General features: G+C 45.8%; 2 protein-coding genes across 3 annotated transcripts; one reads left to right on the top strand and one right to left on the bottom strand.

The window, feature by feature from the left end:
• Positions 1 to 1,163: 1,163 nt before the first annotated feature.
• Positions 1,164 to 4,484, bottom strand: ginm1 (glycoprotein integral membrane 1). 2 transcript variants are annotated; one of them, XM_070926165.1, is made up of 8 exons: positions 4,369 to 4,484; positions 4,102 to 4,173; positions 3,902 to 4,001; positions 3,585 to 3,739; positions 3,284 to 3,443; positions 2,931 to 3,160; positions 2,276 to 2,439; positions 1,164 to 2,169 (listed from the first exon to the last, which is right to left on the bottom strand). In XM_070926165.1, exons 1-8 carry the CDS (start codon positions 4,456 to 4,458, stop codon positions 2,064 to 2,066), a joined length of 1,077 nt encoding a protein of 358 aa, XP_070782266.1. In that variant the 5' UTR covers positions 4,459 to 4,484; the 3' UTR covers positions 1,164 to 2,063. The 2 variants fall into 2 exon arrangements, with proteins under 2 accessions (XP_070782266.1, XP_070782268.1); XM_070926167.1 differs by having other exon boundaries at positions 3,585 to 3,736.
• A 97-nt stretch (positions 4,485 to 4,581) lies between these two features.
• On the top strand, positions 4,582 to 14,661 carry ppil4 (peptidylprolyl isomerase (cyclophilin)-like 4). Its single transcript, XM_070925788.1, has 13 exons — positions 4,582 to 4,669; positions 4,996 to 5,063; positions 5,928 to 5,992; positions 6,097 to 6,214; positions 6,554 to 6,696; positions 6,803 to 6,899; positions 7,017 to 7,133; positions 7,234 to 7,358; positions 7,466 to 7,532; positions 10,164 to 10,275; positions 10,416 to 10,512; positions 10,640 to 10,772; positions 14,232 to 14,661. The coding sequence occupies exons 1-13, from the start codon at positions 4,600 to 4,602 to the stop codon at positions 14,454 to 14,456; spliced, it is 1,437 nt and encodes a 478-aa protein (XP_070781889.1). The 5' UTR covers positions 4,582 to 4,599; the 3' UTR covers positions 14,457 to 14,661.
• The last annotated feature ends 619 nt before the right edge of the window (positions 14,662 to 15,280 follow it).

Here is a 15,280-nt window from a genome sequence, read left to right as displayed (position 1 = left end):
AACACGAGCTGGATGTTTTAAGGGTGCTTTTATATCTATATATATATAAAAAAAACAAAAAGCGCCATGACAAGTACATTTTAAAACACACTTAAAACACTTGAGCTGAGTTTTGGATGAATTAAACCCACTTTTTAAAGTTTTTTTTTTGACCAATAATACCTGCCTTGTGCCCACCTGTTTCTCACACACACACACACACACACACACACTCACACTCACAAGTGAAACATTGGGAAGTGAGTCATTCTTGCCCAGAAATCATGATGTGATTTACCACAAACACCAAAAAAATAAAATAAAATAGGTTTTCGCTCCAAAATTCAAAACTTTTGAGTGCAGATTCTTGCCTTTTAAGGATACTTTTACGCGTTGAATTTGGCGCTCGCGCCTTGTGCACGTCCGACGCAGCGGTGGTTTGTCTTGTACGCTTTAGAGTGCATAGACGAGCTGAACAACCTCGCTTACATTCGCCGTTATTAGCAACAGGAAACCACACACAAAATCAATCAAAGAAAATGAATCGAATCATAACACACACACACACCCCCACTCCCCCCTTACCGAGGCACTGTGAAGAAAGACAATCGATACACGAGTCAGTTTGTGAGAGGAAAGGTCTGAATTACATATGACTTACTTCATCATTCAAATATAATGGTAATAACAAGTATTCATCTTCTCTTCACTTAAAAGGAAGACATTGCCTCATTAAATAAATAGACTTTTTAACAATAGTTGGGGGACAATTTTGGAGAGAGAAAAAAAAAAGTGTGCGTGTGACCTGTACAGAACTGCTACATATAGAAAGTCTTTTCAGCGAACATAACCATTGGATGCAGCCCCTAAAATGCTCAGTTTGTTCATATTCATTTGTTAAACCTACAGTACTTCCACCTGCCGCCTTAAGCCCGAGTCTGTAGTCGCGTGTGCTGCTGGGTCTTAAAGCCACAGTACGCAATATTACTGAATTATCATTTTGGTTGAAATAACTCATTTCGACCGTTGCATGTCACTAACAATATCTGATTGAAGGCCTCTTTTTTTTCCCTTTTTTTTCTTTTTACAGGAGCCCTTCAATGACATATTGTTAGTGACATGCAATGGTCGAAATTAGTAATTCCAACCAAAATTAAAATTCAGTAATATTGCCTAGTGTAGCTTTAATAAAAGGGGGGGGAAAAAAGTAAACCATGACTGAACAATCACCCAGGTCTTCTCCATCTACGCATGTTTCCCCACATTGTCCAACTATTCCTTTGAAGTTCAAAGCCCATATCACGTGATTTTTCCATGAAGAGCAGCCACTAAATGGACCTCGAGGCGAGATTCTTTTCAGCTCCGACAACAGAACAAACACCTCTTCATAGACCTCATAGATCTATATGACCTTTTGCTTTTTGCGCTACCCTTAAAAACAAAAAAAACAATGACGACAAATTTGGAGGAATATATCCATTGCTTACGGCACGTTTTGGGTTAAGTGCCTAAAGCAAAAGTGCTCGATGACTGTTGGTCATTTCTAACTAGTTAGTTTAAAAAAAAAGGTGGCAAAGTGCTTAATAAAAGTGGCTTTTCCACAAACTCTTATCTGACCAAAGAGTGGGACTTTCTGGGGCAAACGATGAGGCTGACGCTGGCAAACAAGCCGCTGGCTCACCGACAGTCCCACCGCAAAAAGAGCTCTCAGTGCCCTCACATCATGTGAACCTGAGGTGCAGCACTATGAATCGCTCGCTTTCTTTTGCCATTTTTACCGTGTGGCTAAATTTGAGGGATTCACGAGGACTGGCAAGTTGAATTTAGTCAATTTCGACGGCTTCAAACCACCTCCTGTTCCGCGGCTAAAGTGCTCTTCTTTAAACAAAAATAAATAAATAAAATGGGTCAATTTGAAGTGAAAACAAGAACACAGTGGTTCGCAAATCTGAACAGAAGCTAGCGGCAAAACCGGGCCATGCTGAAAACGGTAACACGGTAACCAAGGCTGAAGAACAAATCAGAACAAACTGAAAATAAAAAGAAGACCAAAAGAAAAGGAGCTGGCCAAGTCAATTCTCGATTCAAGGCTTCTTCTCTTCTTCCTCTGCTTCTATTTCTATGTTCTCCAGCAGGGTGTGCTTCTCCTCCTCCGGCATTAGAGTGACAGGGTTTAGGTGAAAAATGTGCCTGCAAAAAAACAAAAACCAGAGAGAGAGAGAAAAAGTTCATCATCGGGTGAGTCAATGACGAGTACACCTTTGCTCACTCATGAACCCCGTGAAAACACACTCACTTGTGTTCACAAGTCGGGAAGAACATGTCCAAGATCTTGACGATGACCGCCGATCCGACGACGCCGATCACCACCACCCACATGACCAGGAAGAAAAGAGGCAGCGACTCGGAGCTGAAGCGCCTCAGGCGCTCCCTCACTTCCTCCACCCACTGACACATGGCCTGAGGAGAAGGTGGAGACACGGAGACATGATTTCTACTAGCACTGCATGTCATAGAGGATGTTGCACACGCTGGGGGGCTAGAAAACGGAACCAGACTGAGAGCTTTAAGGGGAGATCACAAAGTAATGCATGGAGATGGTTCAATATCCCAAGAAGAAAGCCCCTCCTTCAGCAGTACACAGTTAGCTGTTAGCATGCAGGTGATGGATGCTTCTGCGTAGAAAAAAATAAAAATAAATCAGAACAGGTTTTGATATATATCTCCCAATAGCGACCTGAAACGTTCTCAAACAGCTTAAAAACATCAGCAGTGACCAGGCATATAGGCTATAGGCTTCCCATTCCCCGTTTGTTTCAAGTGGCCGTCGACAGCCCGGATTTCTTTGGAATCCAGAAGCTCCCTCCTACATGACGGACCACACCTGCCGCCGACACCTGAGTCAGCACACGCTGTACGTCATCAGCTAGCGTCCACCAGGCTTGGCTTACGGAGTAAGATGACATCAGCTCTTTGGGCGGAGTCTCCATCTGGATCTGATCCGGCTGGCTCGGCTCCCCGTCGTCAAATTCGTCATCGTATCGGACGTCGTACAGCAGGTCGGGGTCCATGCGCAGGGGGGTCTCTGGGAGCTTTCCCGGGGCCGCGATCTCCTCCTGGGTGGTCTCTGTGTGCTTCAGGGGGTACTGGCTAGTGGTGTGGGAGATCAGCTGTTCCTCATCTGATTTAAAACGGCGTGGAAGAAATAAGAAGACACACTAAGTCGGACTGCTACAGAGTATCTGCATCATAATAATACTAATAACAACAAGGAGGGTCAGAAAAAGCACGCCTGCTCTCATACCTTTGCTGGGATTTGGTGGATCTGTGACAACCACATCGTTCTCCCTGGGAACCCTGAAGATCTCGCTGTGTCCGATGGGGTAGACGTTGGTGAACTGAGCCAGCTTCTGGAAATCTGGGCTCATCAGTATTTTCACCTCACACATGTCAGGCTGCTGGACCTAAAGGATGCAGGATGCAGGATACGATCAGTCAATCATCAAGGACTTCATGCGTACATTCGGAATGCGGGAGCTTCCTTTGTAGAAGGCAGCGTGCCTGAAAACGTCTTAATATTGGCCGATGGATAAAAAGACATTTACCTCTTTGCCCTCCATCTCTATCACTTCACTGAACACCTGCAGAGCCACCACCTCCTCGGAGTCGCTGTACAGCCGGTTCTGGCTCACCATCACCCGGGTCACGGTGGACACCAGGTCCCCGGATTCGAAGTCACTGCTCCCATTGACGCTGTCTACTGGAAACAGACAATTCGGTGTATTTATAAATGTATGACCTCTCTCTCTCTCTCCGACAACTTCTGTTTTAACTTTCAGGGATGTTTTTTTTCAAGTCTTTGCTGTGGTTTGTGTTGCTTTAGCGCTCGGATTCATTATAAATCAAGTGAGGGAAAACTCACAGAGAAGCGCCTGACAGTTGAACCTGGTGACCCCTGACAGCTCCACCGGGATGTCATTGACCAGCACCTGCTCTTCGCCCACCGATATGTTCAAGTTTATCTGAAAGAGGAGATGACAACGCTAAGGCTCGGCCGATTGCTCGTATACACACACACACATACATACACATATATGTGTATAGTAGGTTTACACTGTGTACCTGCAAGTTGTTGGAATCCTGCAGTTGTGTATCCGCCAGTGTCCCTGCTGTCACGTTAATCAAGATGTTTTCCTGTGGACATTCAATAATTAAAAATAACGCAGACGCGAGGGTTAACGCCACAATGACTCTGCCAGTCAGGGTATTCCCAACGCTGGGAAGCTAACGCTAATGCTAACATCAACATCATCGGGTTAGCTCGCTCGTTTGCTGTTGCTGACATTTGCCGCTTATTCTGAGGGGAGGGGGGTGGGGAGGGGGTCTTACCGTGTTCAGCTGCCTAGGCGGCGACTCTGTGCACGTTACCGACGCAAACAGGAGAAACACAGCTCCAACCGTTAGCCCCGCCGTTTCCATTTTGTGTTGACTTACCTCACCAGGAGCAAGACAGCTAAAACGAAAACATTGAGCAAAGACGCGTGCACTGCGCACGCGCGCGGCATTTTGCCCGCCCCTCTCCCCCATCGACGCAGTTGTCGCGAGATAGGGAGCGTCGGCATGGCGGTGCTCCTCGAAACGACGCTGGGCGACATTGTCGTTGATTTGTTTACAGAAGAGCGGCCGAAAAGTAAGAAAATAAAGCCATTTCACACATGTCGGCGGCTAATTGCGCGAACTGGTCGCTAGTTGAGTAAGCCATGGACAAGCTGAATTGCAGAATAACTGGGTGCTAGCTAAGGCTGTTAGCTTGCTTGCGCCCAATTCATTTGTGAGTTCATTAGCAGGCAGTCAATGTTAATTCACTAATAGCGATACAACTGGAATAAACCAACACACACCCTTTATTTAACCTGAAGTTCTTAACGCTGTGTAGACGCTAAGTGTTTATAAAGGATATGGTAAATCGTAATGACTGTCCGTGTAACTCTAACCTCTGCTCTTTTCTTCCCGAAGCTTGCCTAAACTTTGTGAAATTATGCAAGATAAAGCACTACAACTACTGCCTCATCCACAATGTTCAGGTAAAAAAAAAAACCAAAACAACCATATGGTCCCTTGCGAACTTCTGTAACAGAGCTGGTGAATCAGTCTCAGGCGTTTTCTGTTGTGCCACGGCGCGACCTGCCGTTGACTCGCCGGAGGAGGGCGCTGTAAGCTCGAGTTGCAGAGCAGATATGGTTTATATATTAGGTTGCTTTCTGAGGTCATAGTGCGTGGATGTCTGAACAGTTTTAATGTTTTGGTTTTTTTAATTTGCCCATGCAGGTTAAAAAACAAACTTAGATTAGAGCCTAAACAATGCCTGCAACACACCTTGTTTCTGTTATTGTTGCAGCTCTTGTTCACCAAACTACACTACAGTACAGTATACAGAGAGGATAGCTCTGATAGCTGGATGGATATAGATATTGTTGCCTGTTGTATGTTAATGTGCCATGTCAATAATCGTAAAAACAATTAACAATGGAATCTCACGAGCTTTGCAACAAGTGCATAAACGGATCGACCGCAGTCATCGTCTGCAGTTTTATACATGATGTCAAGCCAAACAAAGATTTGTGTCTGCAAAGACTCGTTTGGAGGTTGCATAAGCCTTGCAATAAGTTTGCAGATGCATGTTATTTGAATTTTTGCCTGCATGGCTGTCCCTATCACATAGCACTTGCAGCTTAGATTGACGTTGAATGACAGCTGGGGAGTGTTCCAATATTGTCATGTTGTGATGAAATTCTTCAAGTGAAATATTGCGTGTTAAAAGCTCTTTATCAACTGTCATGAGTACGGCGGTTTTGTCAAATGCATGTGGACTGTGGATTGGCTGTCCAGCTCTGAGATTGGACGCAGTGTTAGGCACGGCGTAACGACGTGTTTTGTCTCCTCTTCAGAGAGACTTCATTGTGCAGACGGGAGATCCCACTGGGACGGGGCGCGGCGGAGAATCTGTCTACAGGTACGTCATCTTCACGTTTTGTCTTGTTCTTTTTCTTTTCTTTTTTGGCACCACAAGTTGAACAGCTTGTCACAAATATTCTTCTCTCGCCTGCGCAACATTAGCAAACTCTACGGGGACCAGGCCCGCTTTTTTGACGCTGAGAAAGCGCCGCGCATCAAACACAGGAAGAAGGGCACGGTGTCCATGGTGAACAACGGGTCCAATCAGCACGGTTCTCAGGTGAATGAAGATGGGCGTTTGGGCTGTTGCCAAAAAAAAGGAGCTTCCGGACCAGAAACAACAGAAAAATATACCAGTTTGATGGTTTCACTTGATCAGCCAAATTTAAGAATAACTTATCGTATAAATCAGCTGATTAGTTGAAGAAACCCTAGACTATAGTTTCATGTCCACTATAGAATGTAGTATTTTCCATTATTTTGTCATGTTATATTGAACCGTGGACTTCCTGGTCTGGTCTTTTTTAGCGTACACCATATCTGATTCACAGATCAAGTTTTCTCTGCAAGATGTCTTACATGATGATGTGCTTAATCTGTTTGTTGTTCCTGTCCTCAGTTCCTTATTACCACTGGTGAGAACTTGGACTACCTGGATGGCGTCCACACTGTGTTCGGGGAAGTGACAGAGGGCATGGACGTCTTGGCCAAGATCAATGAGACCTTTGTGGACAAGGACTTTGTCCCGTTTCAAGATATCAGGTGAAATAAGACAAACTGCCGCCTGTGTAGCCTATATGTCCAAACAAATGTTTTTATTGTTTCCTTATTATTACAATCGTGAGATGAGAATGTCATTTTGCTGCAGGATAAACCACACGGTGATCCTGGATGATCCTTTCGACGACCCTCCTGACTTGCCGGTGCCTGATCGATCACCCGAGCCCACCAGAGAGCAGCTAGATGTGAGTGCGGTGCCGCTGCTCAGCACTTCAAATAACCGTGTCTGGACAAATAAGCACGAGTAACGTATGCAGTGTATGTGAAAACAGCCTAAATGACTGACTGCAGCTCTTGTGCAGAGTGGCCGAATCGGAGCGGATGAGGCGATCGACGACACGGACGGGAAAGGAGCCGAGGAGCTGGAGGAGAGGCTGAAGGAGAAAGAGGCCAAGACTCAGGCCATCCTGCTGGAAATGGTGAGAAGAAGAGGAAAATCGTCTCTCTCTGCCTTTGCAGCCGAAGTTTAACCAATGACGCCGACTTATCACGCGCTCTTCTGTCACGCGCTCCTCCCAGGTGGGCGACCTCCCCGACGCGGACATGAAGCCTCCGGAGAACGTGCTGTTCGTGTGCAAACTGAACCCGGTGACCACAGACGAGGACCTGGAAATCATCTTCTCCCGCTTTGGTTCCATAAAAAGGTGACGCCAACCTCCCGAGCTCTACACAATGTGTCGAAATTGTACATGTGCTAACATTTTGCCTGAGCATTTCTAACAGTTTTCTCATGTCACTGTGTCGTGTGCAGCTGCGAGATCATCAGAGACTGGAAAACTGGAGACTCCCTCTGTTACGCTTTCATTGAGTTTGAGAAGGTGAGCATCTCCGTGACAAACAACATCTAAGTAAACTGTGTACGTCCAGAAGGTAACGACACTTGTGTACACGAAGCGCGTGGGGCTTATTCACTTTCTTTCTTTCTGAGAGCGAGATGGGAAGATCAGTATCGGTCTCATCGCTGTGTGTTGAGTGCGGACGTCGAGCCGTCCAAAGAACATGTAGCTCCTTTGTAACAGCCAGGCGGAGTTTTTGGAGCTTTGTTGTCACAGTGAGGTTGCCGGGTCTGGTACCATAGTGCCCCATGCAGACATGTGTACCTTGACTCGTATCATGTCACTCACTCTATAGCTGGAGATGCAGCACCAAAGTACTGGGCGGATGGATAAACTGTTCCAGGTCAAGAAACAGTTTCAGCACATAACTCCTTTTTTTAAAAGTGCAAATAGTCTCTTTTTTTTTTTTTTTTACATTTCTACAAATGACATACAACAGCTGTTTCCCTCTGCTTCCAGTCTTTATGCTAAGCTAGGCTAAACACATCCAGCTCCGTACTTAACACACACAGGATTGATGTTGATGTCCTTGTCTCACCCCCCCCCCCCCCCCCCCCACCCCCCCGTTAAACTAGGGTAACTTGACAAGATGCTAATAAACTGTATTGCATAGACTTAAAACACCCTCCCTATAATGACGTATTGTTACATAACTATGCATTCATTATGAAGGAGTCATTTAAAAGTTTTATTTTTGTTTAGTAACGTAAGCGGTTTCCCAGTTCAGGGAAGGCCCCCTTTTTTTAAAGGGTTAGTATGTTTATAGTGGGTCAACAAGGCCGTAAAGACGCAATCCCACAATGCTTTTGTGCACAGTCACTTCTTGTTGAGTGGTCCTCCTCAAAGATCAGGAAATAGGAGAACATATTTATCAGGGATTTTGCATTCAGGTGCTCGTCAGTCTTTTTAGCAAACGCGGTCTATCTCGTGAAAGTGACAGATGGGGAAACCCCACCCCCCCACCCCACAGCAGGATGTGAATAATAGAAGTCAGTCATGAACTCCACTGTTTGTTCTTGTTGTGACGCATTGATAATCACCCCATGGGCTCCATTACGATAGAGAAGTATCATTGTAGACATGTGCAACTATATATAAATGTGCTATATTGACCATGACCATGGTACATGGTCTAGCTGTCCATCGGGAAGTAAAATGTTAGAGCTTGCAAATTTTTGTTTGTTCCCAGGGCCACTTCCCCCTGATGAAGGTGTGAGCCTTTTATGAGTTAATGAGGAACGCTGTCATTGGTGGTTGGGGTGAATCCCCTGTTGTCATTTGGGGAGGGGGACTGCAGGCGCTGCCGCTGGCCTTCAGTCCTCTGAACACCTTCAACAGTAAAAGGAGACGACACCTGAAATTGCCGGGTGAAGCGCAATGAATATGTCTACCATTAGAGGGCACCGGGCAGTTTGTCGGAGATAAGTTGTCCTACCAGTGACGTCCAGTAATATAATGAAGTCACTTTGTGAAATAATGAATTGTCCAAACAAAGGTTTTGCATACCAGGTGTCGGGCAAGGACTAAGAGGCCGCCCCTCCCACCAGTGTGTTGAAATTCTGAGCGTCTGGTTGAAGCAGTGGTTTTGGCACTTCAACTCCATAAACACAGTCAATGAAGGCCCTGCTTGTTCTTCGATATCTGACGGCAGATACCAAGCGAAGGGCGTTTTTTTGTTTTTTTTGGAAATGTCTCATTCGATGCCTTCCGGTAAATGGCTTCATGCTGCACTCTTAAACATAATGGACAAATGGAAATTGGAGCTGCCTGCTTAGCGACCAGCTGATTAATAGATTTGTCGAGCGACAGACGGACAAACGTTCTTTCGGACTGTCTGGTTTTTGAACCGCTGGTCGGACAAAACAAAAACATATAAAGACGTCACCTTGGAAACTGTGATTGACATTTTTATCTATCTATCTATCTAATTCAAAAGTCATCTCATGACACTTTACACATGGAGCAGGTCTAGACCGTACTCTTTATAATGTTATTACAGAGACCCAACAGTTCCCACCATCCCACTAAAGAGGAAATAGCCTGCAGATTAAGCAATAATGGAAATAATTGTTAGTTGGAGCTCTCATGAACGTAACTACCAGTCTTTGTTGCTCTTCCGACCCATTCAGGTGCATTTTAAGCCACTTGTTAATGACATTATGACACCATATGTCTCTGCAGGACTAGTCTGGCTCACCGGATGTCCAGGCGACTATTTCAGGCGCCACTCTCCTCCCCTTCCGCTATCTGCACGTTACTGTTTTCAGAGTCCCCTGTCGCTACGTGAAACAACAACATCAACAACCTCCAATGCTAGCAGCCTACACGCCGAAAATGGCAGGTTTTGACAAAGACTTGGGTCGTCGGTGGCTTTAACGGGACACCGATGATCAAGTTATGTTTGTAAAAGTTTGAAATCGCATCGTCCACATACGCCGTTGACTATGTTACGTGGCGTTTTCGTTAGCAGGGATTTAACCATTTTAATGCCAGGGCTCGCCTCCCCTCGTGCAAATGTTCCACCAAAACAAGCCAGACACTGTATTGCAAGGGCACCGCCGCTGCATCCTGGGCTCGGCGCTCAACGATTGTGATTGCTGTCTGTCTCCGCAGGAAGAGGACTGCGAAAAGGCCTACTTCAAAATGGACAACGTGCTCATTGATGACCGACGCATTCACGTAGACTTCAGCCAGTCAGTCGCAAAGATTCAATGGAAAGGGAAAGGTATTCGCACCGAAGCCCTTTTGGGTTTGCATGCTTTGAGTATTTCTCTTGTTGTTCTTCCGCCAATGTCCAATCGTCCTTCCCCCGACGCCGTGTTTCATAAGCACGAGGTCTTACTCATGGCCTCGCCTCTTTCCTAGGAGGGAAGTATTCCAAAGAGGACTTCAAAGCCTACGAGAAGGACGTGGAGAACCGATCCAAACTGGCTCTCAAGGATCAAGTGAAGCCTAAACAAGAGTATCCTTGTGTGTTTTAACAGGCTGGGGGGGGGGGGGGTTCATTTTCCAGTCCTCCCACTTAACACATCAGTCCGCGCTGCTCAACTTCCGGCGTTTTTTTTTTCCCATAACTTTGTCCCCAAAAGTTCCAAGTATGACCTGCTAATTGAGGAAGAGGAGGAGGCAACGGGCCGCCGGCACTCTGAGAAGAAGCACAAGGAGAAGAGGCACCATCATCACTCGGATGACGAGGACAGCAGGAAGCCCAAAAAGCACAAGGTATCTCCACTTCATGGCACCCTTTTTCACACATTCCCCAGGCTCTCTAAGAGCTTTAAGCCGCCACAACCATGTTGTAATGCCGTCTAACACTCTTCCCCATGATAATATGATGAGCACAGAGTTAATTGAAGCTACAGGGAACCTAACCCTAACCAGCTGACTGTTGAACCTGTCAATCACGCATCCGAGGCAACGCCCAGGGAGGAGCAGTGCTCCACATTTAGGGCTTCCCTTTTTTTCTTTTCTTTTTTTTATGACGACACCGGTTACACAAAAACAACTGGAGCATTTTGAATCGGGAAATACAGATGTTACATTTATTTAGCCTCACACGTTTAAATTGACTTGCCATCAGTACTTTTAAGCTCGTTGTAACCAGGTTGTCCACACACACATGCAGACACAGACAGGTTTGCTGAGTCACCTGGATCATTGTTGAGCAACTCCCTCTGACCTGGAACGGTGACTGATGTGAAGGGAGCTTCCAGAGAACTCCGTAAACCGGATTCTTTGAACAGGCCCCTGCATGCACAGATGTTCACACGTGGGCACACACACACATACACGCCTCATTCACCCAGAGAAGTAGTAGAAACGCATGTTAATATGTAAACACCAGGTACCACAGCTGGACACAGATATTTGACTCCAGAAATGTTCCACATTTGAGAAGAGCTCACGTTCCCCTGTCGTCCCTGTCTGTGGGCCCGCTGCCACTCGTCACTGCACTGGAGTCTGTGTTACAGTGTCTGGATGTTACCCGATGTGGCTCCAGTCTTAACCGGGCGGTTCACATTGACCCTGTTGATATTTTGAATTTCCTTGTTGTCATTAAACACATATCAGTGCGGTACACAGAGGGCACATCTGTTACATAAGCGATTATAAGAAAGGTGTGTGCAGCACGTTCAGTGACACATGGGGCTGTCTGCAAGGGCCTTCAGTTCAGAAATCAGAATCAGAATCAGAAATACTGATCCCCGGGGGGAAATTGTTCAGGAAGTGACCATTTAAAGAGGACCTATAATGCTTTTCCTTATTTTCCTTATTTTCTGTCATATATATATATATATATATATATATATAGGATATTCCTATTAAACGTTGCCAAAGTTTCCCAATAATGAGGAAAACGTATGTGAAAATGATCCCTGTGAGGCAGAAGCTTCAGACTGCTCTGAACGCTCCCTTCGCTTTTCGTGTCTTACTTCCGTGAGACGCATTACGTTGGGCGGCTCTGCTCAGGACGGCTCTTTACTGCTGCTCAGGTTGTTCAGTGTCTCAAAGAAAGTGTTTTTAGCTGCTGTGAAGGAAAGTCGGTAGGCAGGAGGTCGTTTCTTGACGGACAGACGGCTTTACTTGTTGCTAAAGTCATCGTTAACTACTGCTAACTGTAGCTGCCGTTTGTTAGTTAGCTGTGCAGCTAGCAGTCCTCTTAGCCATAGATATATATATATCTATATCTATGCTCTTAGCTAGCTGACTCTAACCGTCTGACTCTCGGAGCCCGGGACTGAAAACCTCCTCCTCCCGGCGGTCCAAAGCTCCTGTGCTGGCGGTGTAAACACCAACACTCCCCCCGGTGCTCAGAGCGAACTGAGCTAACAGCAGCTACAGTTAGCAGCAGTTACCAGTTACTCTCTAAAGCTTTCTGTCCATCAGGAAACTCCATAAATCACAGATAGTTGAGGCAGAGCAGCCGGAGGACATCAGAGGGAAAACCGAGGGGGGGCGCGCATGGTGCCGGCCAATCAGAAGAAAGTGGGCTTTTAGGGAGGCAGGCCTTGAAGAGACAGGAGCTCGAACGGCTTGTGTCAGATAGAGGGTGAACTGAGGGGCTGCTCATAAGGACTTGTTTGATCCTCTTTAAACAATTGGGACGTCTGATCGTTGTGTGTCGCAACTCACAGTATAATAAAAGAAAAAATTCCAAGTCAGTTCGTCACGTTAACATATATTTATATGTATAACAATACAAACCTGTGTAAAAGCAGCCACAGTAAAGGTCCCAGGAGTCAGTTCAGCCCCAAGCCTAGCCCCAAGCCTAGTCCCAGTTTATCACGTGTTATGTACGCGTTTCCCCACTCCTCTCGCCTCACCACTATTTATTCTAACGTAAGCAGCCTTTATCTCCGCTGCCTTTCTGTCCTGTGAAACACTTGTGTAACCGCAGTTTTGAAAGAAGCAGGATAAATGAGTTGGCACCCAACACCCAGTGTGTTTGTTGATTCGTCCTGTGTTCAAAGGCAGAACTCCTTATTTCCTTATTCAGCGTGCCAGTAATACCATAGCGGTTAAGCACTGTATTGAATTTGAAAGCGTAACCGGACAAATATTGCTTGATTAATCATGACAACCATTTCCTGGTCATATTGTTGCACGGAAGTTGTCCGTTGAGGTCTTCGACTGACGCTCGCATCCAACCGTCGCTTCGAGCTTTGTGTGACCGTCCCATCCAATGTAGGTGACGGATCTTTGTGTCAGTAAGGCCTGTGTGCTCGCTAAGGAGCCGAGGAGGAACAAAATCCCACATGAGACAAGAGCATACAAAAGCCAGTAAATACCAAATGGCGAATGCTGGCAGAGTTTATCTTAACAGTTCCATGAAATGGTTATCATTACTTTCTTAATGTGGTGTATTTCCTGTTCAAATCCAAAGTGTGGAGGGTCTGGCTGTGAGACTAGTGAGTCAGTTTCCATCCACCTGTCCATAAAACCTGAGTGAAAACGTTCTCCACGTTGTTCTCATTTTCGGGTTTTTCTTTTTTTCCCCCCACCTTTTTTTTTTTTTTTTATCTTATGTACAATAAGTGGACCCTGAAACCCGAAAGCAGCTCAATGGAAGCCAGCCATCATTCATGTTCTTCTGATGGGATGAGAAGAAGGGTGGGGGTTGGTTTTTAATGGTGGTGTTAAGTGTTGAGTTTTTTTTTGTACTGCGTGATGCACCATGAGGTTTCCAGAAGATGCATTGTTTCCAGGAAGTAACCGTTTTTTTCCAGGAAGTACAGATCCCCATTTCATGCCCTTTTTTATTACTTCAGTTGCTAAGCAGGCTGTAGGCAGGTGCTGTGGTTGAGTGTGGCCGCCCACGATGTTGGCATATACTGTATATATCATCATTTCATAATGACATAGACTTGAGATGTGATACTTTCTTGACTCACAGTTATGAGGGGAAAACACTCAGTTATGACACTTTAAAAATATTTGCCATAAATGAGTTTCCATACAAATAGATTTAAAAGATTACTCCATGTAGGGACCAAAACCGTCCACAGCACTTTATAACACTTTATTTTCAATAAGACGGCGTACCTAAATAGAGGACTAAACTACTAAACTATTTTCTGCTTTGGCCCAGACCAAAGGAACCAAGGTGCAGCCTTGGACACAACCTCATTTGCCATTTCAGTCTTTTACTGTTTCACGCTCTCGTGTCTTGACATTTTCCAGGACAGCGAGGACGGCCGGCGAGACCGAAAGATGGGACGCCAGCGCTCTCGATCCCGCTCACGTTCCCGCTCCAAAGACCGGGACCGCAAGAGCAGCAAGTCCCGGGTCAAACACGGGAAAGAGGGCCGCGACAAAGGCCACGGCCGCAAGGACCGGAGCCGCAGCCGGAGCCGCAGCCGCTCCGCCAAGAAGTCCAAGGATAAAGACAGGAGTAGGTACAGATGAGGACTCACCTCACCGTTTTGTATTGAATATATTTCTGTGACAGGAGATAGTCATGAATTATATGGCATCTGAATCTAAACCTGAACTACCGGCTTTCTCTAAAACCCCTCGACTTTGACTTTCAGTATCAGGTCCTCGTCACGTTGTCTTTGCGAAACACTTATTTTCTCTTTGTATGTATATTAAAAGATTCCCCAAAATGTGACGGTTGTCTCAATGATCGTATCCATTTTTTATTTCATTTGAATTCCATCCCACCCACCCCCCCTGTTATATACTTACTCTTCCCCTTACAGACTGCCCAAGTCAGAACAAAGGTGGGAGATGAATCATATCTGTGAGGCGGGGGAGGGGTTTTGTGTTTGTTTGTCTTTTTCTTACACATAAAATGTGGGCATGGAAAATGACTGTGTGGACTGAGGGAATTCACTGGTGTCTCCTTCCACCCACTTCCACCTCGTAGAGCTGGGGGGGGGGGGGGGGGGGGGGGGGGGCGTGATATCGTCTCAGACTAATGGCCAGAGGAATGTTTTTGGGCTGTGAGGTGATGAGAACATGCCACAGAAAGTTCATATTATAGCTGTGGTCTGAACTTCAAGCTCCGTCTGGGACGAGATGCCTTCTGAACTTTAAAATGTGTTTATTGTTGACAACGAGCAACGCTTTAGGTTGTAGACACGGCTACAGGGGAATGCGTATAGCGTGACGCAGGAGGCGTTAAGAACTTTGTTGTTGGTATGGGGTTAAAAAAAAAAGGGAGAATTGAGAATATTTTTCAATGTGTGTTTTTCTATTTTCTTTATTCAAATGACTTGTGGAGAGTG

Source organism: Enoplosus armatus, chromosome 19, assembly GCF_043641665.1.
Source record: "Enoplosus armatus isolate fEnoArm2 chromosome 19, fEnoArm2.hap1, whole genome shotgun sequence".
NCBI classification, from domain to species: domain Eukaryota; kingdom Metazoa; phylum Chordata; class Actinopteri; order Centrarchiformes; family Enoplosidae; genus Enoplosus; species Enoplosus armatus.
This window is presented reverse-complemented; position numbering and strand designations above follow the sequence as displayed.